The sequence below is a fragment of the Malurus melanocephalus genome, unplaced genomic scaffold (assembly GCF_030028575.1).
Source record: "Malurus melanocephalus ecotype Western Australia unplaced genomic scaffold, MMel_1.1 scaffold_289, whole genome shotgun sequence".
In the NCBI taxonomy this organism is placed as follows: Eukaryota; Metazoa; Chordata; class Aves; order Passeriformes; family Maluridae; genus Malurus; species Malurus melanocephalus.
This window is the reverse complement of record NW_026623521.1, coordinates 634,511-657,203: the sequence shown is the minus strand read 5'-3', so window position 1 is coordinate 657,203 and position 22,693 is coordinate 634,511. Positions and strand designations below refer to the sequence as shown.

Here is a 22,693-nt window from a genome sequence, read left to right as displayed (position 1 = left end):
CCCCGGCCCGGCCCGGCCCGGCCGCTCACCCTCGGGGCGGGCGAAGCAGACGAGGATGTGCCCGGGTTCGGTSCCGGGCTCGGTCCCGGCCCGCAGCTCGCACTCGCCGCCGCCCGAGCGCTTCTGGCTCTGGAAGTAGCAGAGCAGCTTCTTCCTGAGCGCGGGCGGCGGCTCGGCSGGGCCCCAGTCCCCTCGCACCAGCAGCGGGAAGGAGCMCGGTTCCTTCCCCTGCATGGCCGCCCAGACTGCTCCTCTCCCCCGCTGCGTTATCGCTTTCGATTCCCAGCCCGCCGGGGCGCGGCTTTTCCCGGCATGCACGACACTGTTGTGTCTCCGCTGCCCGCTTCGCGATACACCTGGCCCGGGTCCTCCAGGCACCGCTTCACGCCCGCGCCCTTTCGCTCCTCTGCCGCTGGAATATCCAAAGCACCCCCTTCACCTTATCAATGCCCTCTCTGCCCTGTGCCGGGGGCTCGCAGCCCGTCCCGTCCCGCTGTTGTCCCAGGAGAGGTTTCTCTGTTGTCCCGGTGTGCAAGAGGCCGATTCACGCACGGGTGTCGAGGCATTTGATTCATCTACCCAGAAAAGGGACTGGGGGAAAGTCCACAAAGCCAGCGTGGCAACTACGAAAATTTTCATTCGTTATACACTTTAGCAAAAAAAGGCTTTAATGTTCATTGGCTACAAGTAACTTAGTKCCTTTATTGATTAGTATTCTGTCTACTATGGGTTAATGATTCTCTTGCTTCTCATGTCAATTAGTTCACATGCTTAGTCTTTCTCTTTTTCTGGGTCGGTGGGTTTCTTGACTTCATAGGATATGAGTTGGTGGTCACCATCTCCYCTTGCTGGAATTACGTTAACCCAGTAAGAGCTGATTCAGCMCACTTGCTGAGTTGTCTTTATTAGTTTCCTCCTTATCTTGGGGGTTCTGCCAAATGACCTTGTGGCCTGTAAATTCTGCATTCTTTGTGTCCACAATCAGTGGTAAATCCTTCTTCCCAAGCTTTGCTGACCTCCCCCCAAAGTCTCAAAWCATTGAAAYATGTCAAGCCCTTAACYTTAACAAGGCAATTCTGCTAACAAGCAAATTGTCTTTCTAACACTTGGATATCAGTTATAGCTTACTTGCTAGCTGCTATGTGTTTCATGGATAAAATCACCTTTCTTGTTGATTAAACTTGAAAGTTTACAAAGATCAAACGTCAAAAACATGGTTTCTTAAGAAAATTCTTACATATTCCACACTTRGCATCATTGCTGGCAGAGAAACAAAATCAAGGTAGAACAAGCTGTGCCAGGGGACGTTTTGGTTGGGTATTAGGTAAAAGTTCTTCACTCAGAGGGTGGTTGGGTACTGGAACAGGCCCCCCAGGTAAATGGTCACAGCACCAAGCCTGACAGCTTCAAGAAACACTTGGACAATGCTCTCAGGCACATGGTGTGACTCTGGGGGTGTCCTGTGCGAGGCCAGGAGCTGGACCTGATGATCCTTGTGGGTCCCTTCTGATTCAGGCTGTCCAGTGATTCCTGATCCCTTTGTATGCTCCTGCCTCCAGCCTTTGCCCTTCTGTAGGAATAAACTCACGTGGTAAAGCAGTGTCTGTCCCTCATGGCCTGCACAGAGCCCAGAGCTACAGGTTTCTGCTCCAGGCTTGATGCCTTCAGCACCTGTAATGCAAGCACTGGTGAAAAAACACTTTGGTGTCCACTGCAGCTTCTTGTGGCACTGGGGAAGCTGAGACCTGATGCAGTGCTGGCTCCTGGAGAGAACACTCAGACTGGTACCAGTGAYCCATCAGCTGCAATGATGCACCTGGAGCTATTTCCTCTGGCTCCTGGCACACTGATGAACCACTGGCCATGGGTATTTGTTACAGGGATTTAATACGTTGATTCATTGTACAAGCACAACTTAAGACTTTTGGCCCCCATAGCAGTATCTTGATTTCCAGCTCTRGGTGAAATTGATTTCAATCAACCCACTTGATTTTGACAGTCAGCAATTTTCAGTGGTTAGAAAACTGACATGGTAAAAAGCCAAAAAGCCCAAAAGGAGCRGTTCCAGTGCTGTTGCAGGAGTGATGGGATAGGTGTAAATGAACARCCTGAGATTTATGGCTCTGTTGAGATACTTGACTTGCAGATTCATGTTATTTCACATCACCTTCCCTAGGAAAGGTATTCCTTGGCCACAGTTACCCTACAGTAGTCACTGCGCACATGGACACACCAATCCCTGGTAAAACTTTGACAGTAACCTAACTAATTATGTAAAGAAAGCATTGGAAGATTTTTTTTCTTGATTATACAACMAAGTAAGTCAAACCCAAAATATTCACAGGAGCCAAGTGCTTTCTGAAGTTGGAGGTGCTGCAAAGCMGTGGGGTTATTGTATGAAAAGCAAGTCAATCCATATGAGAAATGTCAAGTTCATTGAAGCTCACTGGTTGAAAACCACTGCTAAATGTTCACAGAGGTTTAGACAAACACAAGCCATTAAATATAAGTGGTACATTTATTGAAAACCGCTCTATCATAATCCATTATGAGATTGTCAGAGTGTAAGAAGGCACAAAAATGGGACACTGAATGGTCCGTGGCTGCATTATCTCTTCCACTTCCCCTACAGCAATTAGGAAGGTCCTAAGGCTATATGGAAAGGCTGACACAGCACAAAGGCTCAACGTAATCTCAAAGAGGTTTGCAGTACAATATTGTGCTGGAGTGTTAATACACTCAGCTGCTCCGAGTGTAAACAAGCTTCAGGGGCATCAGAAATTGCCAGAGATTGCTTGAATGGAAACAGAAATTAATTTGACACAAGTCTATTATTTTTGTAATGTGTTGTTAYAGGTGTTTCCATCCATCATAAAGGCTGAAAAGAACACAGTTGTGGCTGCAATCAAAATACTTATCTAGTGAAAGTGATAAGATATTCTGGGTAAGCTTGAATGTCATTAAAAATTACAAACATGGATGGGTGGGTCATGTTATCAGTTGAACTATCGAACAGATCTACGGAGTTGCCAGCATTTTTTGATGCCGGAGTAATCGATCCTCTTATTCCCTGAGAATATTCTCCAACAAGGACTCGAGCCAAGTACATGTACTTCTTCCCATTCGCATCTGGTTTAGAGTAGGTGTCGTGGGCAGAATAGTTGGCATTAACAGCAAAGTATGTTCCATTTCCAAAGTTTGCAGCTGTAGTCAGAAAAACAAATGTTTGTGAGTGTTTCAGTAGCAGCAATTCCTCATCTGCCACCTTYAGAGCCTGTGAATCTCTGGACATTTCTACTTTTTATTTGCATTAGAGAGATACAGCAAAGTAAATAATATTGCATACAAGGCAGGACTRTACAGATGACATGGCAAATCAGTCCTAGCCCTAATCAGGAAAATAAGAATTGTTTTTTAAGTTACATACCGTGCATTCCAGCATAGCTCCGGTTAAATCCACGGTCATTAATTAAGATTAATGACTCCTTACTCGTCCCATGAAATAGAAGCCTCTCATTTTTGATGCTGCCATTTTTTTTATCCATTTCACACTTTTTTATTTGGTAAGCCTTCCAAAAATACGGGTTCTGTATCCTTTCAATCTGTGAAGTTTAAAAGTAAGACAGAAAGAAAGTGGGTAGGTTGCTGTGATGAAAAAAGTTAGTTTATCAATYATTAAATGTGCTTCCAATATTCCCCTCCTAGCTCCAGTGCACATATACCAGATGATGAAATAAGTTAGTCAAATCCTTCCAAACTTTGGCATGGCAGATAGCAGAACCCAGCCCAAATCATGAGACAAAGACTCCCTGGGAAACAAGACAGGAGTGTTTCGCAGGTTTCCAGGTCATAGATGTCTGCTGGGCCTGCACAGCACACATGGCTTATGTGAGAAAATASGTTCTCTGCTACAGCAAAAACCATTCCAAGGAAGAGCACTGCCCCTGGAGCTGAAGAACTGACTGCCTAAGAGCTGCTCCAAATACCTCAACTGCAACATTAAACTGATTAAAGCTGATTAAAGTTAGTGACAGCCAGAAAGAGTAGTCCAACTTCAGACCCCCCAGGGGAATTCCTTTTTCTGTTGTTATTAGACTTGCTTTTACCTTTTCAATTTTGAATGACTGACAGGTTCGCAGAAACTTTGCCTGCACATCTTTATACTCTCTTGATTCTGGTTTTAGTTCCACTATTTTGACTCGCTCATTTTCCATGGGGTCCCACGTTGGAGGGAGCACTGTTGACTCTTGATCTGCAGTAAAAACATGATCAATCCTATTCACMCAAATCCCCTGCTTAAAATTAAATATGCCCTGTTACAAATCCTTCTAAAAGTCCATACATCTTGCTTATGGATGAATCAGAAGGAGGTATCTCTTTCTATTGTAAAGGACCAGTAGTAGTAAATGGAAGAGGRTAGGTTCTCAAAGAACAGAAGTGAGCTGAGATCTAAAACGACAATTTCTACAAGAAAATTATTGCTAGTAAGCCTGTTGAGAACATCAGAATGCATTACTTGCTCTTCAAAGTATTTTAAATAGCTGCAAGGTTCTTTATTTTCCCAATTTGTTTCCTTTCTACAGTCTCCAGCAAGGCACCTGCACAAAGCTCCTAAGAATACCTGGAATATTCTCACCATTCCTTTCTGTTTTCTTACTGGATACAACTGTGTTTTCAGGTGGGAACATCAGTCTGTCAAGATGCTTTTACTTACCTTCAGATTTATCAACACGTATAACAAGTATCTGTTTTCCTTGGGCATCCACAGCCTGTTTACTCTCTATATCCACTGTGTATTTCTGCTCACCAATGGTGACTTCAACATTTTTCTGCTTTCTGCTGTAAGCATTTTCCAACTCCATATTTGTGAGACAGTCGAAGGGCACATAAGAATCCTTTTTTGAATATTTCCACTCAACTAAATTTTGTAAAAATTTTGCCTGGGTCTCTTTTTCTTTAGCAACTTTTACCCGCAGGATGATTTTCTGAATAGCTGAAGCAGCCATCCAGACGTCTTTTGTAACCCCTGAAATTCCAATAGAGTCACTCTTCAAACGAAAAACTATTTTTAAATTCTTTTGTAGGTCATGCAGTTCTTCAGTCTCTTCTTCACTGAAATGAGAGATACACTCATCTACAATTTCTGTTTGAGATTGTTCTTTTGAAATTGTACTTCTCAGCCAGTTTTCAGCAGCTTCCACTTCTTTTTTATTTTCACCACARATCTGCACAACAGCCAGGTCGATTTTCTTTTCCAAAACCACTTTGGTTTTTACCTTTGGGGAACGTTTTTCAGAGCTCAGTAATGCTATATTGAAATACATAAATATTGTAATTAATATTAATCTTTATTAACCAGTGCTAAAAAAGCTTGATCTATAACCTGTACTTAAGTGACATCTACTTACACCCAGCCATGTGATACGCCTTGGAAACCCATGATTTGATTCGTGTTACAGTAGACTTCTCTCTTTTCTGCATGCTTGCTTGGAACACGCTCATCAGATGTGGCTGGAAGATGACAACTTTAATCATTTTCAAAGATGGAGCAGGATTCCTTCTTGCAAAGTCAGTCACCGCATCTATCATGTTGTCAGCTGCCTCAGATGGATTGCGGCCTGCCTCTCCTGAAAAAAGTTGCAGATATTTTGCTCTAAAAAGTGTTAATAACTGTTACAGATGATTAAAACACCTTTAAAAGAACAGCTATGATGATACCCACAATCATACCCTGTATCATAAACTGGTCAAGAATAACATCAGGCTGCAATAAGGAAAGGTTTTTATTTGTCAGGAAAAGAAAGTTGGGGACAACCTTTCCAGCAAGGGAAAAATTGAAATTTCTTTTTGTTGACATGGCAACCAATCAGGTTATGATGTAGATGGTATGGCTCGGGGATCCAACAGGCCACAGGCCTGGCTGTTCAGAGGCCCAGTGCTCCACTCCTCGCTCAAAATGCAAGCCTACTTTTATTCATGCAAGAGGCTCCCACACACATGAGGTGCAGTTCTGGATTCTCTTAACTCCAGGGATTTCTACCAAGCTCACTGAAAATAACAAGGGAAGGAAAACGGACAATCTGGCCTTTTCAACAGTTTTGCATTCAGTCCATGACAACCCTACTTGTGYGGCTGCTGGCCAGGGTTGTGTCATCTACTGATTTCAGCAATGGAGAAGCAGGTTCCTGGMTATTCTTTGATGAGCTGCCCACACACACCAGGCTGCAGGATCTTTAGGAAGCCCAGACATACCTTTGAATCCCTGTTAGCAAGGAAGTGCTGGCTCTAGAACAYTCATGCTCTTTATGTACTAGATCACTGCAAGGATTGAAGCTTTCTAGCTTTCATATACCTCTAATAACAATTTTAAAGATGCAGTTTCCAAATATCTTTTCACCAAATAATCACCCCTCCAGATAAATCAAATTCATCACTTGAGCCCTGAGATCAGCAGAATCACATGCACTGAATCCTTTTCAAAMAAGAGAGATGCAGACCTGTTCCAATTGCAGGGAAGGCGACAGAGGTGTACTGCTGTAGTTCACACTCCTGGAGCACCTGGGAGACCAGGAACTTGATATCATTTTGGGCAACAAAATGAATTATCTTTTTGCATGGTAGGTTTCCTGCCTGGGTGGTGATATAGTTGCTGTTAGTTTGCAGGGCTGAAACATAAATAGGACAAAATAATCAACAATTATCCACAATAGAGATGTGTACTAGTCCTCATTAGGAAATAAGAAATGGTGACAAATATGCCTCAGGATAAGCTTCACGTGTCCTTCAATAAAGTGAGCAACCTCCTCGCTCAATTTTCACTTTYAAAGCACAAGAACTCAATTTATGTTTGTAAAATACTTGCCTTCYTTGGCAAATAAATTTAGTGTGTGCCTTTATTTGTTCAGGCTTGCTTGGTAAACCTGGAGAACTTCACGCAGACTGGCACCCTGTCTTCACACACAAACACAAACATGCCATCTACCCCCAGGCCACCTAGCCCAAATTACTCTCTTAGCCTGTGCAAAAGAAGCTTGTTTATTTTACCTCTGATCTCTTCCACAAATCCTTTTCCTTKGGTTGGTCTTCCAAGCTGACCTCCACACCTGCCTATTTCCCACTTCCCTTATTTTCTGGTGTTTTAAACCACATACTCATCCATCTTTACTCCTATTTCATTACAGTCGCTGTCCASTAGCTGAATTTGGCCTACAAATGAATGCCTCTTCTGAGGCAGGGACTCAGCTTCACATGATGAAAAATRGTCACCCAGTAATGAGTTACCAGTTAGGCCAACAGCAAACATCTCTCTGGGAAATAACAAAAGGAGTTTAAGCTACACAGTTGTTTCCAGTGAGAGATGGCTTCTCTATTAACATTTTTGACAACATCATCCCTTGCTCATGGCTCTGTTTGATGATGACTCTGTTTTTATCATGGAAATCTTCTTTGGAATAAGACGATGTAAAATCTAATAGATTTGCATCTTTATGTATGCTTAGAAGCTGTCTCCTCTTGAAGAATTTTCTTTTCTTTTCCTCATTAGATGTTTTACTAATACCACATTAACTGATTAAAAACAAGCTGCTGTAACASAGTGCATAATACAGATGGAMCTACAGTAGTCAGTGCTGAGAAAGYATTCCAAGAGATTCCCYGCCACGCATTAACACMTTTGGAAAGGTCAGAAATGTTGTACCATACCTAGTATAGCACATTCATCTTCAACTGTTTTTCCAGCACCAKTCAGAATTGCTCTGGAGACACCTTAAATGAGAAGAGGAGCATGAAACCACTGTTACTGCTGTTAAAGTCCCATCTAAGGCAGAACTGTATGCCTCATCACATCTAAAACATCTCAAATCTAACAACATTACAGATTATAAATAAAAAACACTGCAGCCAAAATTTTAGCCTTATATGCGTTTCAATTCAAATTGATGTTTAAAGTACCTAACAAGTTTCACTAAGGTCAAAAACGCATTGAGGTTTGTCTTCTCCTTTAGTCTGAGAGGTGCTCTATGAAAAGGTTCTGTATTAAAAGAAAATTATTTCCCCATCTGCAAGAGAGTCTTAAACACACTGTCCTGTAACACAGATTAACAASAGAATAAAATTTCAGACACTCCCTAGTTGAACTTTTGTACCCTAAGAAGCAAAACAGAAACTACACTGTGAAACAAATGAAAGGGTTTAAAACACTGAATACTTCCTCCTCTTCTTTCCCAGCCCTTCCAAGCACACATAATTTTTTCATACATARTATCAATTAAAATACCTATTTTGAGGTTGAAGGTTTGGTTTGTTATGTTTACAATGACGTCTGCCTCCTCCTTGGTGATATCACCTTCCACCACCCGGAACACGATGGAGCCAATTGTCACTTCATGCACATCATGTGCTGAGGTTGAAGAGAGAGCAGAAAAAGCTGCAGGAAAAGAAATGCAGACCCTGAGCAGAAGGGAGTGATGATGTAAAAGATAAGGGGCCTTTTCATGGGTACAATGCCTGCTGAGACCACACTTTGGCTGCAGACTCAGCCTGTGAAGAGGATTGCCTGCCATGCTAACTGAAAATCATTCCTTCTCGCAGGAGTCTTTACTCGACCTGCACTCATTCCCATCATTGCTACTCATGGCAGGATGGCAGGGCAAGTGTGTTTTGCTGCACACCTGGTATGCAGACACTACTTAGTGACATTTTACTGCATGAGCCTTTGTAAAACTCCAATATAAAGAGCAGCAAACTTTTTAAGTTTCAGTCCTTTGCTCCTGTGTCTCACAGTTTCCAAGCAGGTTCTCCACTGCATGAAAAGGAGGAACTTTTYACCTATGTGCTATTTGCAAAATCATAATTAATTTTCAACATGTAACTGKTTTTTTTACAGGCTGCAGTTCCACTAAGATTCCAAAGATATTTCAGTTTGATTTTGCTATYCATCTGAACACAAAAAGATGGAAGAGTATTCCAAGGAGGCCACATAACCAGGAACTGAGCTGCCTTCCCAGGACAGAGGAAGACACTGACTTGTTCACAGCTCAATCTACTGCTGCAGCAATAAAAGAAAAAGCCCTGCTTATGCCCTTGACACCTTATAGCTTCTGCTGTTTCAATTTCTAGGGGCACTATCCAGACAAGGAGTCACAGGTACATTTTYCCCCTTAGCATCTCTAACACTATTTCAGACATAACAGGCACTCGGCCTGAAAATACTGCCTTTACAGCAGCCACTCAGACTTTGGGAATGACATGCTCACCAAACAAGCACCTAAACATCCATAATGAACGCATTCCCTGGAATATTTAAAAAAAAATTTAAAAATCAGTAGACATACAGCTCCTGTGAAATAAGCTTACCTGTGCTTCCACTAGCCTCATTTGGAGAAAGCCTCAGCTCTCCTTTAAGAGCTGCAGATCTGTTTCCAAGTTCATCTGAAAATTCCTAGAGAAGGAAATTACAATCAACCCCTGTAGAAATCTTGACTCAGTAGAAATAAAGGTTTGAAAAGCAAAGCTAAAAAACATTTAGAAAGAGCTAAACGCAAATTACTCCATGTCATCTGCCAAAATGCTGATGGCAAGCCCTGAAACGTTGTTCTTAGAGAGTAAGGCTGTTCAGTGTGAGCCACACACAGAGCTACAAAAACTGAGTCAAAGCTGTGGTTACCACTGTGGTTACCATTCCACAGGGATACAGCAGCAGAAGGCATCCTCMCACTGAGTGAATAGTTCAACTCAGCTCTTACAAGTAATGCCACCCTTCTCTGTGCACAATAGCTCAGGATTTGAGGCAGCAGCCTTCTCAAGGTTAGCCTTCCAAAATATATTAGCTCTTGCACAAAGTACAGAAAGCAGATGTAGAAACATTTATCAGGACATCAACTTACAGTGTGACTGCTCTCTTTTGATGTGAAATGAGTGACTTGAGCGAGGATATTGGAAATAAAAGCTAATGTGACCCTGAAGAAAGGGGGATGCAGAATATTGGTGTGTTTCTACTGGAGAAGTTAACCAGCACAGCAATCCTWGCACAGTTATTCCTCCTAGAAAGACCTCAGCACTCCATTAAAAGCACACCTTTTTTCCAAGGGTGCAGACACTGATGCAGGAGTTAGAGCAAACCTGTCCAACCTACAGACTGAAGAATTAGRTGAGTTCATGAGATAAAGAGTAATTACACTTTTGGCTCTATGATTCCCAGGAAACAGAAAAGGGTAGGAAGGGAGCAGGACTGTACAGGACAGGGTGAAGGGTAGAATCAAAAAGAGAACTTTCAGTGTAGGCAAGAGAGGCTGTCAGCAAACTTTTTCTTTAGTATAAGAACAAGCACCTCGTGGATTTTTGATCATCAGATAGCCAAACATCATGAGACAGACCCAAGTATATCAGCATGTAATAGAGAGGGGAAAACACAGGAACTYACCTGAATATTAGCTGTGTCTTTTGGATGCACCAGAAAGTGAACTTCTTCAAGAGAATTTASTCTGTTTTTACTACTGAATTCAAACACTTTGTCAAACAATAATTTAGCAACAACAGAGCTTGGAAATCCTAAATTCCCTGTCCCAATGGCTGGAAAAGTAATTGATTTCAAAGACAGTTCTTCAGCAATCTCCAGGCATTTTGTGATTATGTCACCCAAGATCTGTAAAGCACAATTATTTTTTCTGTTACTGGAGGTAATTTTTTTCACAGTATATGGAACCTTAGCTGTCTCTTGGTATTAAAATACATTCAATTGCATACACAAGGAACTCACAAGGAATTTATTAGTCAACAAAGGACTGGTCCCACAGTTAAAAAAGAACACAGTTAAAAACTCTCTCATCTTCTATGACACTGTTCCCCATTTCAGAGMAATAGTGGCATTAAACAGACTATARATCCAAGACAAATTCAGGCAAATAAAAACCCTTTATACCTTTGCAGGTTTGTAATTCAGGGACCACCCAGGTAGGACAACATGAAGCACAACACTGCAATCCAGATTATAACCTGGTGTTCTCAACACGGATCCTTCCTCGGGTACTTTTCCTCTGCATTCTTTTCTCAAGGCTCTCTGAAGCATCGRCCCTGCCTTGTTTAGCAAAGCTTTAGAAAGTGGCCCTTTGTCAAGCTGAAGATCTTTGCGAATACTGGTGACAACAATGGATGTCTGAAAAACACACAAGTGAAAACTCTAGCTTGTGAGTATCAAATTTAAATTTTGCCTTGGTTAATCAAACACAGCTTGCCTGATGGTTTACAAGGTAAATTTTTGGGATAGCAACCAGAGCGAACAAAGTTTTGGAATAAACCAGAAGCTATGCTCAATTCTAATATCATGAGCCTGCCCAAAGGAACATAACTGAGTTAACAATGAAATTAATTTCAGCCTAATGGGAGAAAATTAACAGTTCTGCATTCCTGGCTAATTCATTCTACCTCCATCTGAAAAACATTTATGCAAGTTTGCTCTCAAAGAGAGGCTTTCAGCCCAAAATCCGAGTTCACTGAGGTAGGCAGGGCCTCCCATACAGGGCTGGTTTAGGGGGACAAGCAGAAGCTGAATACAAACAAGTCTGGGTGTGATCTAGGGAGAAAGAAGTGAGAAAAGCACCAATTTATGAATGAGAGAAATACAAAGGGCATTGAATATTKTGTGTTTAACTGCTCAGGAAGGGCCCCTAAACACATTTTAACATATATTCTGCCCTGGTCAACTGGAGGAGCTGCATGCACAAGCTGYAGGAGGCATCCCCTCCTCAGAGGGTTTGCTGGCCATTACAGGAAGGTTTCTGGATGGAGTTGCTTCCAGTACTGGWGATCCCAGTAAAGTATCTATCAGCCAGCTAACAAAAATCCAATGCAGRAGGCAACTGGAAATCAATTAGTGACTGTGGTTCTCCATAAAAAGTGCAATACCAACTGCATGTTTCATGCCAGTGCTCACCAATGACATAACAAAGACCAACATCCCACAGATGCAGGGAGAACGTGTCTGGCTGTGGGCCTGGCCTCAGATATTCATGTCAGCRCTGCCTTGAGAGCACCTGGAAGCACCAGCCACTCTCCCACAGCAAGGGCTCACTTTAACCAACACTGAGAACTCTGTCTTTTGCACTAGTACCACCCTCTCAGAATCAAGATATCTGAATCTGAGTGCTGTCTGAAGATGGTTCCTGCCCAGCAAGGAAGRKTCAGGAGGGTCTGGAGCCCAGAACRGYTCCTGYTGACYRCCATTGCTTCTGCTGAACTGTAATGCACCACAGGGATTTCTGGAGATATTCCAAAGCTSTMTGGGCACATAACATGCTCAGCAGGGAGCCTTACTTGAGCAGGGAGGTTGGACTTAAGGTTCCAGCCTTAACTTTTCTGTGGTTCTGTGGTCTGTGTACCTGTGCATCAGTAGATGACAAAACGCAGTGCTGCACAGCCATCTGCACCTACCAGGTAAGACAGCAATAGCAATTCTTGTTACGAGCAGCAATAGCCAATTTCAGTAACACATGAACAGGTAACATTGCCAGTTACAGGTGATGGTCAGTTATGGGTTTTGTGTTTGCTTGTTTTAAGAAAAGACACAAAAGAACCCACTCTATCCTTCAGYAGCAGATAATTTATAACACTTACCGTAGCATCTTCAATGCTTCCYGTTTGCAGCACAATGTCAAGGCCTTCCTCAGTTGTTATGAATGGCAAGTTCTTCCCAGACTGGGAAGCTTTCCTCTTCCTAGACTGAGGGACTGTCTTGGCCTGATGCAGTGACCTGTAGGAAGAATCTGGAAACACTTCTCTAAGAGCCTTGCTGAAAGCCTGAACGTTATCCTGTGCAAAAGCCACAAGGTGAACCTCCTTCAAGCTGCTGCTCCCCCTGGATTCTTCCAAGGTCTCCTTGATGGAGGACACAATYGAAGACGTACACACTTCCAATGGGAAGGCAAAAATCCCTCCACTTATAGCAGGCAGAGCTATGGATTGATAATTGTACATTTCAGCTAGCTGCAAACATTTTTTCACTGTCTTTTTTAACAACCACGTGCACCTTTGTGGCTCCTCGTTGCTCCACCTGGGCCCGACAGCGTGAATGACGTTCTTGCAGGGCAGTTTCCCGGCGCCCGTGATCACTGCGCAGCCGGGCTGTAAATTCCCGTGCTTCCTCACCAGCTCATCACACTCCTCCTGCAGTGCTGGGCCAGCTGCTCTTGACAGGGCGTCAGCCAGGCCACCAATGTGTTTTAGGTTTTCATTAGATGCATTCACCACAACATCAACGTGRTGAGTGCACAAGTCAGCTTCAAAAAGCGCTATCACAGTTTCACCCATGGTCACCTGCATATAAGGCTTGCCTCTGKTACTCTGTTCTTTCTGTTCTTCCAGCTGCCCTTCTGGCTGCTCTTCCAGTAGGACTAAACACCTGAACTCTTGTTTTGCATGGGGAGCCAAGAGGTGGACTTCCTCTTTTATAAATTCCTTGACTCCTGGAGCTCTAATTTCCATACGCTTAAAATGCAAGCCAGACAGAATTTGCTCAACTAAGGTGGCTCCTTCCAGCACTTTTGTCCTCTGCCCACTCAAGGAAATAACTCCACAGTTTCTCTGTGTGCTAAAGTCAACTTTCACGCCATTTTTTTGTAAGCCAGCCCAATCATCAACCTTCTCATTCTGGAAAAACTTTATTACTGCCATAGGTTTTCCTCCAATGACCTTTTGCACCTCTGTGTTTTCATCTATAAAGTTGGAAAGTTCCTCAAAGGCTTTTGCTACTGCTTGAGAAAGACCAACAATTATGACCTGGCTCTCTGCATGAGTGACTGTTACATCTTCCTTAGAGCAGTTTTCCTTGGTGAGCATCTGCCATTCCTCCTTCTGGAGGACTGCCTCATCCTCCAAAGCAATACTTTTGTAGTCCAGTTCTTTCTTTATTTCTTCYTCTGCTTTTAGGAGATCTTCAGGAGAATTCCCTTTCAGGACRATACCTCCCACACCAAGCTCATAAAAGGCACTAATTTGTTTTGACATAAAGAGGCTCTGTGACAGAGTTTCATTATCAATATGCTGTAAAAACTGCAAAATGTAATTGTGGATATTAATTGTTTTCTTTACCATTTTGTGTATATGATCAAGTATTTCCCCTTTTACTTTATAAACTTCCTCAGGCACTCCAGATAGGTTAATGCTCCTCTGCAAATAATCATAAGTTATTTGCAGGTCTGGGAACTCAGTACGAAATTTTTCCTCAAGACCAGTAATCTGTATAATTCCATATTCCCCTGGATTCACTGACAMTACTTTCAGTTCAGTTCTTTGCTTTTCTCTTTCAATTTCTCTGGTGGCCTTTTTAATCAGAAGCTTCAGTTCTTGTTCAACCTTCTTCACAACTTCTTTTTCACCGACCAGAACATGTAAATCCTTGGAAATATTTGGGATCACCAGAACTTCATCACGGGGAAAGCTGTTTCTAATGGCTTCCCACACCTCTGTGCTTACTTGACATTGAATTGCTTTGTATTTTGATATGCTGTGTGAAAATGCTGTGGAAACTTTTTCCTTCCATGCTTTGACCAATCGAGATACTGATCTCTTCCGCTCAGAAAAAATACTTGAAGGATTCAAAGTAACTTTTGGGTCTGCACAGAGGGGTTCAGGCCACATTGGCACACAATTACACTTTGCCATTTCATGATCTATTGCTTCGATTAAGCTACTATTCCCTTGCAAATAATTCCAGATATAGGGATCCAGAGGCAATGTAATTGGATCTGGCTTCTTTATCTGYGGCCCTTCCTTTCCATATAGAGCTGTTTCCAGCGAGGTGTAGTAAGGATAGACWGAGATTGGTGTTTTGTTGAGTGAATGCTTCTTTGCCAGGATATTTGTTACATCTAAAACAAACAAACAAGTTATTAATGTCAGCGCTTAAGATCTTCTCTTTTGGTTTTTTTTTTCATTGTCTGGGTATTTTTAGACTGTATTTTCTATACAATGTTTGTTCTTTCTAAGAACATTTTTAGATTAATTTCCTCCCCTTCCCAGATACAAATAATWCCAATTTTTTTAAGAATTACTTCTTTTAAATGCCAGAAACTAAGCTGAAGACAGAGTTAAGCACAACAGCATCCACCTCTGGGAGGAGGTGTGCAAAGTCTCTGCCCCCCAATACGTGAAGTGCTCAGTAATTTTCTGGGCTATTACACAGCAGTATCAAACCACAGCTCCTCTGCTTCCCTTCAAAAGACCATCTCTCTCCTTCTCTGCAATGCCTCCAGCTTCTCCTTTGTCCTACACCTTCCACAGCCACTCATCTTTCTGTCACTGACTGGATAGCCCACAGCTGCTGCTGTCCAGCCAAAAAGCTGCCCAAGAAATTGTCCTGAGATGAACCAGACAGCACAAGTTGCCATTTGCAGCTGGTGGTCAAGGGGACAGGTGGGGGGAAGTCCCTGTGCCCATGGGGCYGTGCATTCTCCACTGAACTCAAACTGTAACCTGAACTCTGTAAGGATCAAGGCCTGGGTGAAATAAGCTGCCCAGAATACTAAAAATTTCTATGCTTTATGCCCAGGTCTAAAACTAAAGCTTGCATTCCAATTAGCATGATACCCCCTGGCAAAGCACCAGATCTGCTGTTTTATAAAGGCAAATGAGTAATTTCTCTAGAAAATCCACATTGTGGTCTTTAAATGAGAGGTTCTCAAAGAAATAAGGGCTCTGCATTTCTGCACTACCTTTTTGATCACTGAATGTAATGATAGCTGCATCTTCATCAGGCAGCTGTTGAACATCCACCACTTGTGCACCTCCGTACTTCTTATTTTCAAAGTAGATGGTTATGTAGTCATTGGGTGTGTTGGGTGGTATATTTTCAGCCCTAACACTTTTTGTTTGCTCAAGGCACCGTGCAATAATRTGTTGTTGCCTTGCTCTGTTGTTTTGATTAAGCTTTTTAGCAAATTCCTTGATATCTAGAAAGAGAAGGGAGAAGGAAAAAGAAAAGATCAAACTCGGAGCACTCTTTTCTACCATGGTGTTAGCAGACTATCACTGTGTACACTGATYAAAGCACTGAATTACAAAATCAGCTCAGAGGTGCCCACAAAGCTACTTCTTTCCACATATTTCAGTATCTGTCACTCAGCATTCCCCTCATGGTTGATCACAATTGCTGACTACAATGACAGCAGCCAAAATTTGCCACTAGTTTTCCTACTACTACTGTAGTAGGAGTCTTTAATCCCAGAAGAAAACAAGATCAGGTTCATTTTTGGGCTAAGGCTTTGTGCACAACYAATCAGGCACAAATTAACAGTTCAAGTTCTCTCGGTTTTATGACAAATACATTCTAGTTTTGTCTGTTTCCCACCTGTTACCTTCACAGGAAAAGACAGTCAAATCACTTTTTGGTCTGTCAGGGAAAAATAATTAAGTTTCTTAAGAGTCTACTTATTTCTTAAAGGCTACACCAAAAATTTACAACTGGAGCATGRCATGAGAGACAAATCAATTCTAAGGCAGAAAAAGCTACACCTTCGCTGAAGGTCAGCTTTTGGCAAGGACAGCTTTTACCATCAATCTGTTCTCAGACTAAGTACATTATTGCTTGCTTTAAGTTATAGTTTRGTTTCAGTTCTATCTGTTGTGTTTACCATCCAAACCAGAGCTGGTTCTCTTTCTGACTTGCACTGGCCTCTCTTTACCTTACAGATAAAAGTTATGGCATTAACTTTAGTAGAGTAAATCCTCCTTTAAAAGGACACAGTATCAGATCCAACCTTAAAAATGTGAAAGAAAATACTCCCAGCCTAATCTCAGTCACACACATGCATGCAAACAAGTGGATAATAAGAAAGAGCTTCAACTCTGACTCYTCCTTACCAGTATTTCCAGTAAAAGTAACTACAGCAGCACATAACTCAGGTATCATTTCCACAATGAAGTCACCATCATCCTCTGACAAGCCACTGACATTCTCTACCAGCATAATTAACATGTAATCTTTTGTTGTGTCCTTCACATTTTCCAGCACAACTGAGGTGGAAAGCAGGGATCCTTCAGAGTTCTCCACTTGGCACGACTCCTGGAAAGTCTCCACTTGCCACGGCTTCACAACCAGATCAGTTTTATTCAAGTGATGCTTCCTTTGCAAAACTTCTTGAGCATCTAGTCCCACAGGAAAACAGAGGTGTGATCTTTGCTTCCCGTCACAGCAGAGCAGCATGTTAAAAAATAGCAATAATACACCATTTCTGCTTGGAGCAGTACCCACAAAGAGATCCTGCACCAGTAAATGCCTGTTTTTAAAAGGSAGCTTTAGCAATGCAACACCCATAACATATAATCATACCTTGCTCATCCTCAAAGGTGATGATCACTTGCTGATCCTTTTTGACATAGGACTCAATGGTCCCCCCACCAGACTTCCTTTTATTTTCAAAGTACATTTCCACAATCTCATCTTCTATTTCCGCCCCAGAGGCAGTGGTCACTACTATAACAGAATTCTTAGAGGGTGTTTTTTCTGCTTCCAATTTCTCACATGATTCTGAAATAAGAGATCACACTCTAATGTCTTAGGCAAAAGTTAAGAAAAAACCCAAAGCTTCCTATCTTCCCAGCTTTCACAGCACTTTTTGTTCCGATCACACTTAAGGTCTGGGAAAAGAACAGGGTAAGAATCCCAAACAAATTAAAGAATCCAAAATTAAGTATATCACTAGTGGGAGCTGCTGTATCAACATGTGAGGAGGAAACACTTCAGTTCATCACCAGGCAAGGAGAGCAGAAATTAAAGCTACAAAAGCTTCTTCACAAACCCACAATGAGGGGAGCAAGTGTTCTTCTGCCTGCACACGCTCTCCATTCCCAGTTCCAGCCAGTGCTGTGGGTCACAGCCAGCACTGTACCTACCTGGGGGACAGAGCTCCCAACCTGTTCTGGCACAAATTGCACCAGAAAGGCTGGCAGCAGGTAGGGACAACCTTAGCCAGAACAAAGGGCAGCATCCACTGCTGACCCCTAAGGAACTGATCTGTCTGAGGCAGCCAGTGAAGCGGGGGCTCTAAAAGGACTCATAGAAAAGAAAAAAAAAAATATTTCTTTTAGTCTGGGATCACAATTCCTACACTAYATTAGACAAACAACACAAGTCATAAGGGTGACCAGGCCATTACTGCAGCAGAAAGRTCCAGAAAACCAAAGGAGCAAGAATACAGTGGTCACTACCACATAAATGACACACTTACCTGTCTTCTYCTGCTGAGTACACACAGGAGTTTCAGTATTCTGGCAGATGGGAAGAAACACCTGGGATTCATTAACTAGAGATAAATGACAATGATTTCTCAGTTACTAGATACCTCAAGAAGAAAACAGACACATTCATGTACACCCAGGAGCTAACAGAACTTCATTCAAGTCTCCTTTGACACTGCCAGAATCRCAGACTTCCACAGATTCCTCTTTTTAAACCATATGTTGAATTTGGTACAGAAACACTCAGATCAAGAAGCCTCAGGCATAATGTAAGCACACAGTCATGCTACATGAACCACTGTGAGCAGGTCCTGCCATGCACTACAGCACTGTCCTCGCACAAAAACCAGCAYTGAACATGAGAAGTGCTGAGAACATCTGCCCTTGGGAGAGAATAAGCCTTTGGAAACCTCCTCTGWCTGGAAGAGCCTCTGTTATGAGGCACTTAACTCAGCGTGACTGCTCAACTTCCTAGTTTAGAACAAGAGGAAATACAGCTACATTAGAAAACAAAGGACAATGGTAAGATTGACTCAGCTGCTTTTCCAGCCTGTGCCCCCAGTCCTCACCTGCACAATCGCCCTGCCACACACAAGCAGGTACTTTGCAGGCAGAGCTCAGGGAGCTGTGCATCAGCCAYGTGTGCATGGATTACTTCAGTGTGTACTGATAGTGGCATATTGATTAGCTCTGTACTGGCTATGTGTGTGTATTGATTAGTTCTGTGTGTAGGCATTAGCCRGATGTGTATTGAGTAGCTGTGCGTGTATTGATAGTGCCCTCTATGCGTGTGCATTGATTAGCCGTGTGTGTGTATGTGTGTATTAGTCAGGATAGCGCAGATCTCTGTGCCGTGCTGGGGCTGCCCCTTAAGAATCGTAAGCTATCGTATCCATCGTGTTTGGGATTCGGGAAGGGAAGGGGAGAAGATCCAAAGCGCTAGAGCGCCGTTCGCCCTGCCCGGCCGAGCAGGGGCTCCGCCTCCTTCCCCATCCCCATCCCGATCCCCACTGCTCCGCCCGGGCTCCCCGGGACAGTGCCTCCACATCCCCGGAGCCCCCCGCCCGCCTGCCGCAGCTCCTACCTGGTGCCTCGGCCCCGCCTGCCGGTCCTGCCTCCTGCAAGGCAACGAGAGGAGAGCGGTCACCCGCGGTCCCTCCCTGGCCCGGCCGCCTGGCCCCGGGCCCCTCTCACCTGCGCCCCTCTCACCTGCGCGGGGTCGCCATCCGTGGGCAGGGCGGTGACCTGCAGTGACAGCCGCCCCCCGGATCCCCACGCGAGCTCGTGGACCGGCCGGCGCAGCACCCGCTGCCTCACTGCCAACAGAACARGCACCGCTCAGGTTAAATTTAAACACAACGGCAGGCACAGAACCAAGAGCCCGCTATCAGAGATGACCACAGACACTGTTATTTCCTGTTTGCTCCAACGCGGCTCTCAGCATTCAGCACTTCTGTAGAGCTAAAAGTACAGTAGCATCCATGTACCCGCTWGTATATGATCGGGGGATGCCACCGCCCCCCGCCCGTCTGAGCCGCGGGCATCGCCATCAGCGCCCCCCGGCCCGGCCCGGCCCGGCCGCTCACCCTCGGGGCGGGCGAAGCAGACGAGGATGTGCCCGGGYTCGGTSCCGGGCTCGGTCCCGGCCCGCAGCTCGCACTCGCCGCCGCCCGAGCGCTTCTGGCTCTGGAAGTAGCAGAGCAGCTTCTTCCTGAGCGCGGGCGGCGGCTCGGCGGGGCCCCAGTCCCCTCGCACCAGCAGCGGGAAGGAGCCCGATTCCTGCCCCTCCATGGCCGCCCAGACTGCTCCTCTCCCCCGCCGCTTTCGGTTTCATTTCTCGGCGGGGAAACCCGAGGTGCCTGGTGCTCCGCCCAGTGCCGGGAACGGGCGGCTCCCTCCGGGCGCATCGGGCGGCCGGGGCGCCGGTCCCCGCGGCGCCTCCTCACTGGGGCCGGACGGGCTTCTCACCGCCCTCGGRGCGCGCCCGGGCTGCACAGCCCCTTGTGCTTTCACAGAATCGTGCAAGAAACAGTCACAGTGTTTTCAGCCCCTGAACCCCATATATAATGGCTAACCACTGGGTAACACTGCTCTCCCTGCCTTACCCTTTCAAATGAAGTCATGATGAARAGTAAAATTACCATTTTCATCATTCTTTGCCAGAGATGCTTCCACAACCGTGGGAAGTTGCAATGAGAGTTTACCTCAGACCAACTTAATCAGCTAGATTAGAAGTTTTCAGCTGAGTGCTTGAGACTTTCCCTTGCAAAGATTAGTTTTCASCTGCAAGAAATTTGTATGTGTCTGTATGAAATTATGCTGTATATTGATACCTATGGTTTATGTCAAAGTGACAAGGTGCTTATGAGGCCTATTGATTGAAAACTTTTTATAACTTTTTTATATATTATCAATATAGAATGTAATAGCTTTTTAYGTATTATTAATACACAATGTACTAGCTTTCAATATATTACCAATAATAGGCTTTTAATATGTTGTTATAAGTTTTTTAATAGTGTATTAGCAACATATAGTGTACYRGCTGGATGTAATCCAACCAGCTGAATTAGTATGCAGACACATAAAAATCACCAAGGARCATAAATCAGAAAAAGTTCTGAAGAAGTAGACAGGTAGATGCTATAATAAGGAACAGTAGAGTGCACTAATGAGAACTTGGCAGAAGCATAAGACAGTCAGCTGAAAAGTGAAATATGAAGACCTGGAAGAGAAAAAACATGAACATCACAACTGTGCATGCCCTGAAGATAAAGGTGAAAAATCCACCATGATGAAGATGATGGTCTCTCATTAGGGGGAGACCCCCAYGACCACYGAATTGAGGATGACACATGCACACTTGCAGAACTGTGATATCATGTATTTCTGTACCATATATGGTGGTGGGTGTAGTGACGATAGTAATGTTACACCATGCTTAATGTGTAAATACCTGCCAATCTTAAGCGAAGGCAGGTGGGTTAGAAGGAGAGATCCCCTCACCTCCAGCGCTACACCAGCGCTGCAATAAACAAATACCTGCTCTATATACAATGGTCTATGGGGTTTTATTTCTACTCTTTTTTTGGGCATCAATATTTTACCCTTATGACCAAATGTGGGACACTGAAGTAGCAGACAAATGAATTTTTTTTCCTACAACTTCACGGAACACTTATTGAGGAAATGGATAAATAACCAAATGTCATTAAAAATTATAAACATCTAGCTAGGCCTAGGTATCATCAGACACTCTGCTGAGCAACTCATAGAGATGTGATCCTTTGTTTCTTGCTGGGCGACTTGTTTATCTGTTATTTCCTAATGCACTATTCTCCCCACAACTAGCCCAGGTACATGCTCTCCTCCCTTGCTGCAATCCTGAAAAGATTCCTTGCTGTGATTACAAATTGAGTCAATTTAATCCTAAAYTGTACAGCTATGATTAAAAAGTAATGGTCTCCACAGCTGATTACCAAGGCTTTGGGAGATTTCCATGACAGTCACTTAGACTGCTGCACAATTCAGCCAGCAAAATTCGGTGCAGACAAAAGCAGAGCTGGTGAGTTGCCCAATAGGGGTCTAACATCAGTGAACTGGCTGACCAGGACAGAGAGTGAAATGAGAGACCAAAACCAGCTGAGGTTTGACCTCCACAGCTGTTTTGGTCTGGGATAGAGTTAATTTTCCTCTTAGTAGCTGATACAGGKCTGTGTTGTGGATTTAGTAGGAGAACTATGTTGACAACATGCTGGTAATGTAGTTGTTGCTGAGGAATGTTTACCCCAAGTCAAGGACTTTTCAGTTTCCTATGCTCTGCAAGCAAGCAGATGCACAGGAAGCAGGAAAGGAGCATGGCCAGGACAGGTGACCCAAAGTGGCCAAAGGCCAAAGGGATACACCAAAGAATATAATGTTCAGTACAGAAACTGGGGGGAGTCAGCTGAGGGGGACGATTGCTAGTCAGTGACAGGCTGGGCATCAGTCAGCAGGTGGTGAACAACCACTGTGCACTTGTTTCTCATGGGTTTTTTACTTCCCCACCTCCCTTTCATTACAGTTATTAGTAATARTATATCTCATTTTGTTTCAGTTAATAAACAGTTCCTATCTCAATGCAMAAGCCTTACCTTTCCTTTCTGATTCTCTGCCCACTGGGGTTGGGGGGTGACCAGTGGTACATAGCTGCTCGCAGGGGTTGAAGCACAAAGACAGCTTGTTTCYGTGTGCAGAAAAGCTCAGTCGCTTAGAAACTGGAATGTTGGTATTTTACTGTACAGAAAAGTGTGTGTGGGGGGGAACATGGAATAGTGTAAAATGTTAAAACAAATAAGAGTAACACAAAACCACGGCTGGAAAGATATCCCAACCCACATGAAAATCAAACAGGGCCCGCTACTACTAAACCTGGAAGTCAAGGTGGCAAAGTAGTACTGCCTATTCACAATGTGGGACTCTTRAA

The 22,693-nt window shown here is 43.7% G+C and overlaps 2 protein-coding genes across 3 annotated transcripts in view; both read right to left on the bottom strand.

The window, feature by feature from the left end:
- Window positions 1–346, bottom strand: part of LOC130579730 (protein mono-ADP-ribosyltransferase PARP14-like) — a 20,102-nt gene extending 19,756 nt beyond the window's left edge. The window contains exon 1 of one of the 2 annotated variants that reach the window (XM_057376752.1): window positions 30–346. In XM_057376752.1, coding sequence (XP_057232735.1) covers window positions 30–234 — 205 coding nt within the window. In that variant the 5' untranslated portion in view covers window positions 235–346. The remainder of the gene's footprint in view (window positions 1–29) is intronic. The other variant, XM_057376754.1, reaches the window with a different exon arrangement.
- A 2,032-nt stretch (window positions 347–2,378) lies between these two features.
- On the bottom strand, window positions 2,379–20,044 carry LOC130579732 (protein mono-ADP-ribosyltransferase PARP14-like). The gene is made up of 19 exons (XM_057376756.1): window positions 19,815–20,044; window positions 19,438–19,544; window positions 19,313–19,346; window positions 18,219–18,293; window positions 17,321–17,518; window positions 16,852–17,136; window positions 15,705–15,941; window positions 12,610–14,861; window positions 10,919–11,152; window positions 10,421–10,642; window positions 9,355–9,439; window positions 8,276–8,425; window positions 7,702–7,764; window positions 6,498–6,665; window positions 5,409–5,627; window positions 4,715–5,308; window positions 4,107–4,252; window positions 3,428–3,602; window positions 2,379–3,204 (listed from the first exon to the last, which is right to left on the bottom strand). The coding sequence occupies exons 1-19, from the start codon at window positions 20,017–20,019 to the stop codon at window positions 2,915–2,917; spliced, it is 5,739 nt and encodes a 1,912-aa protein (XP_057232739.1). The 5' UTR covers window positions 20,020–20,044; the 3' UTR covers window positions 2,379–2,914.
- Between the last annotated feature and the right edge of the window lie 2,649 nt (window positions 20,045–22,693).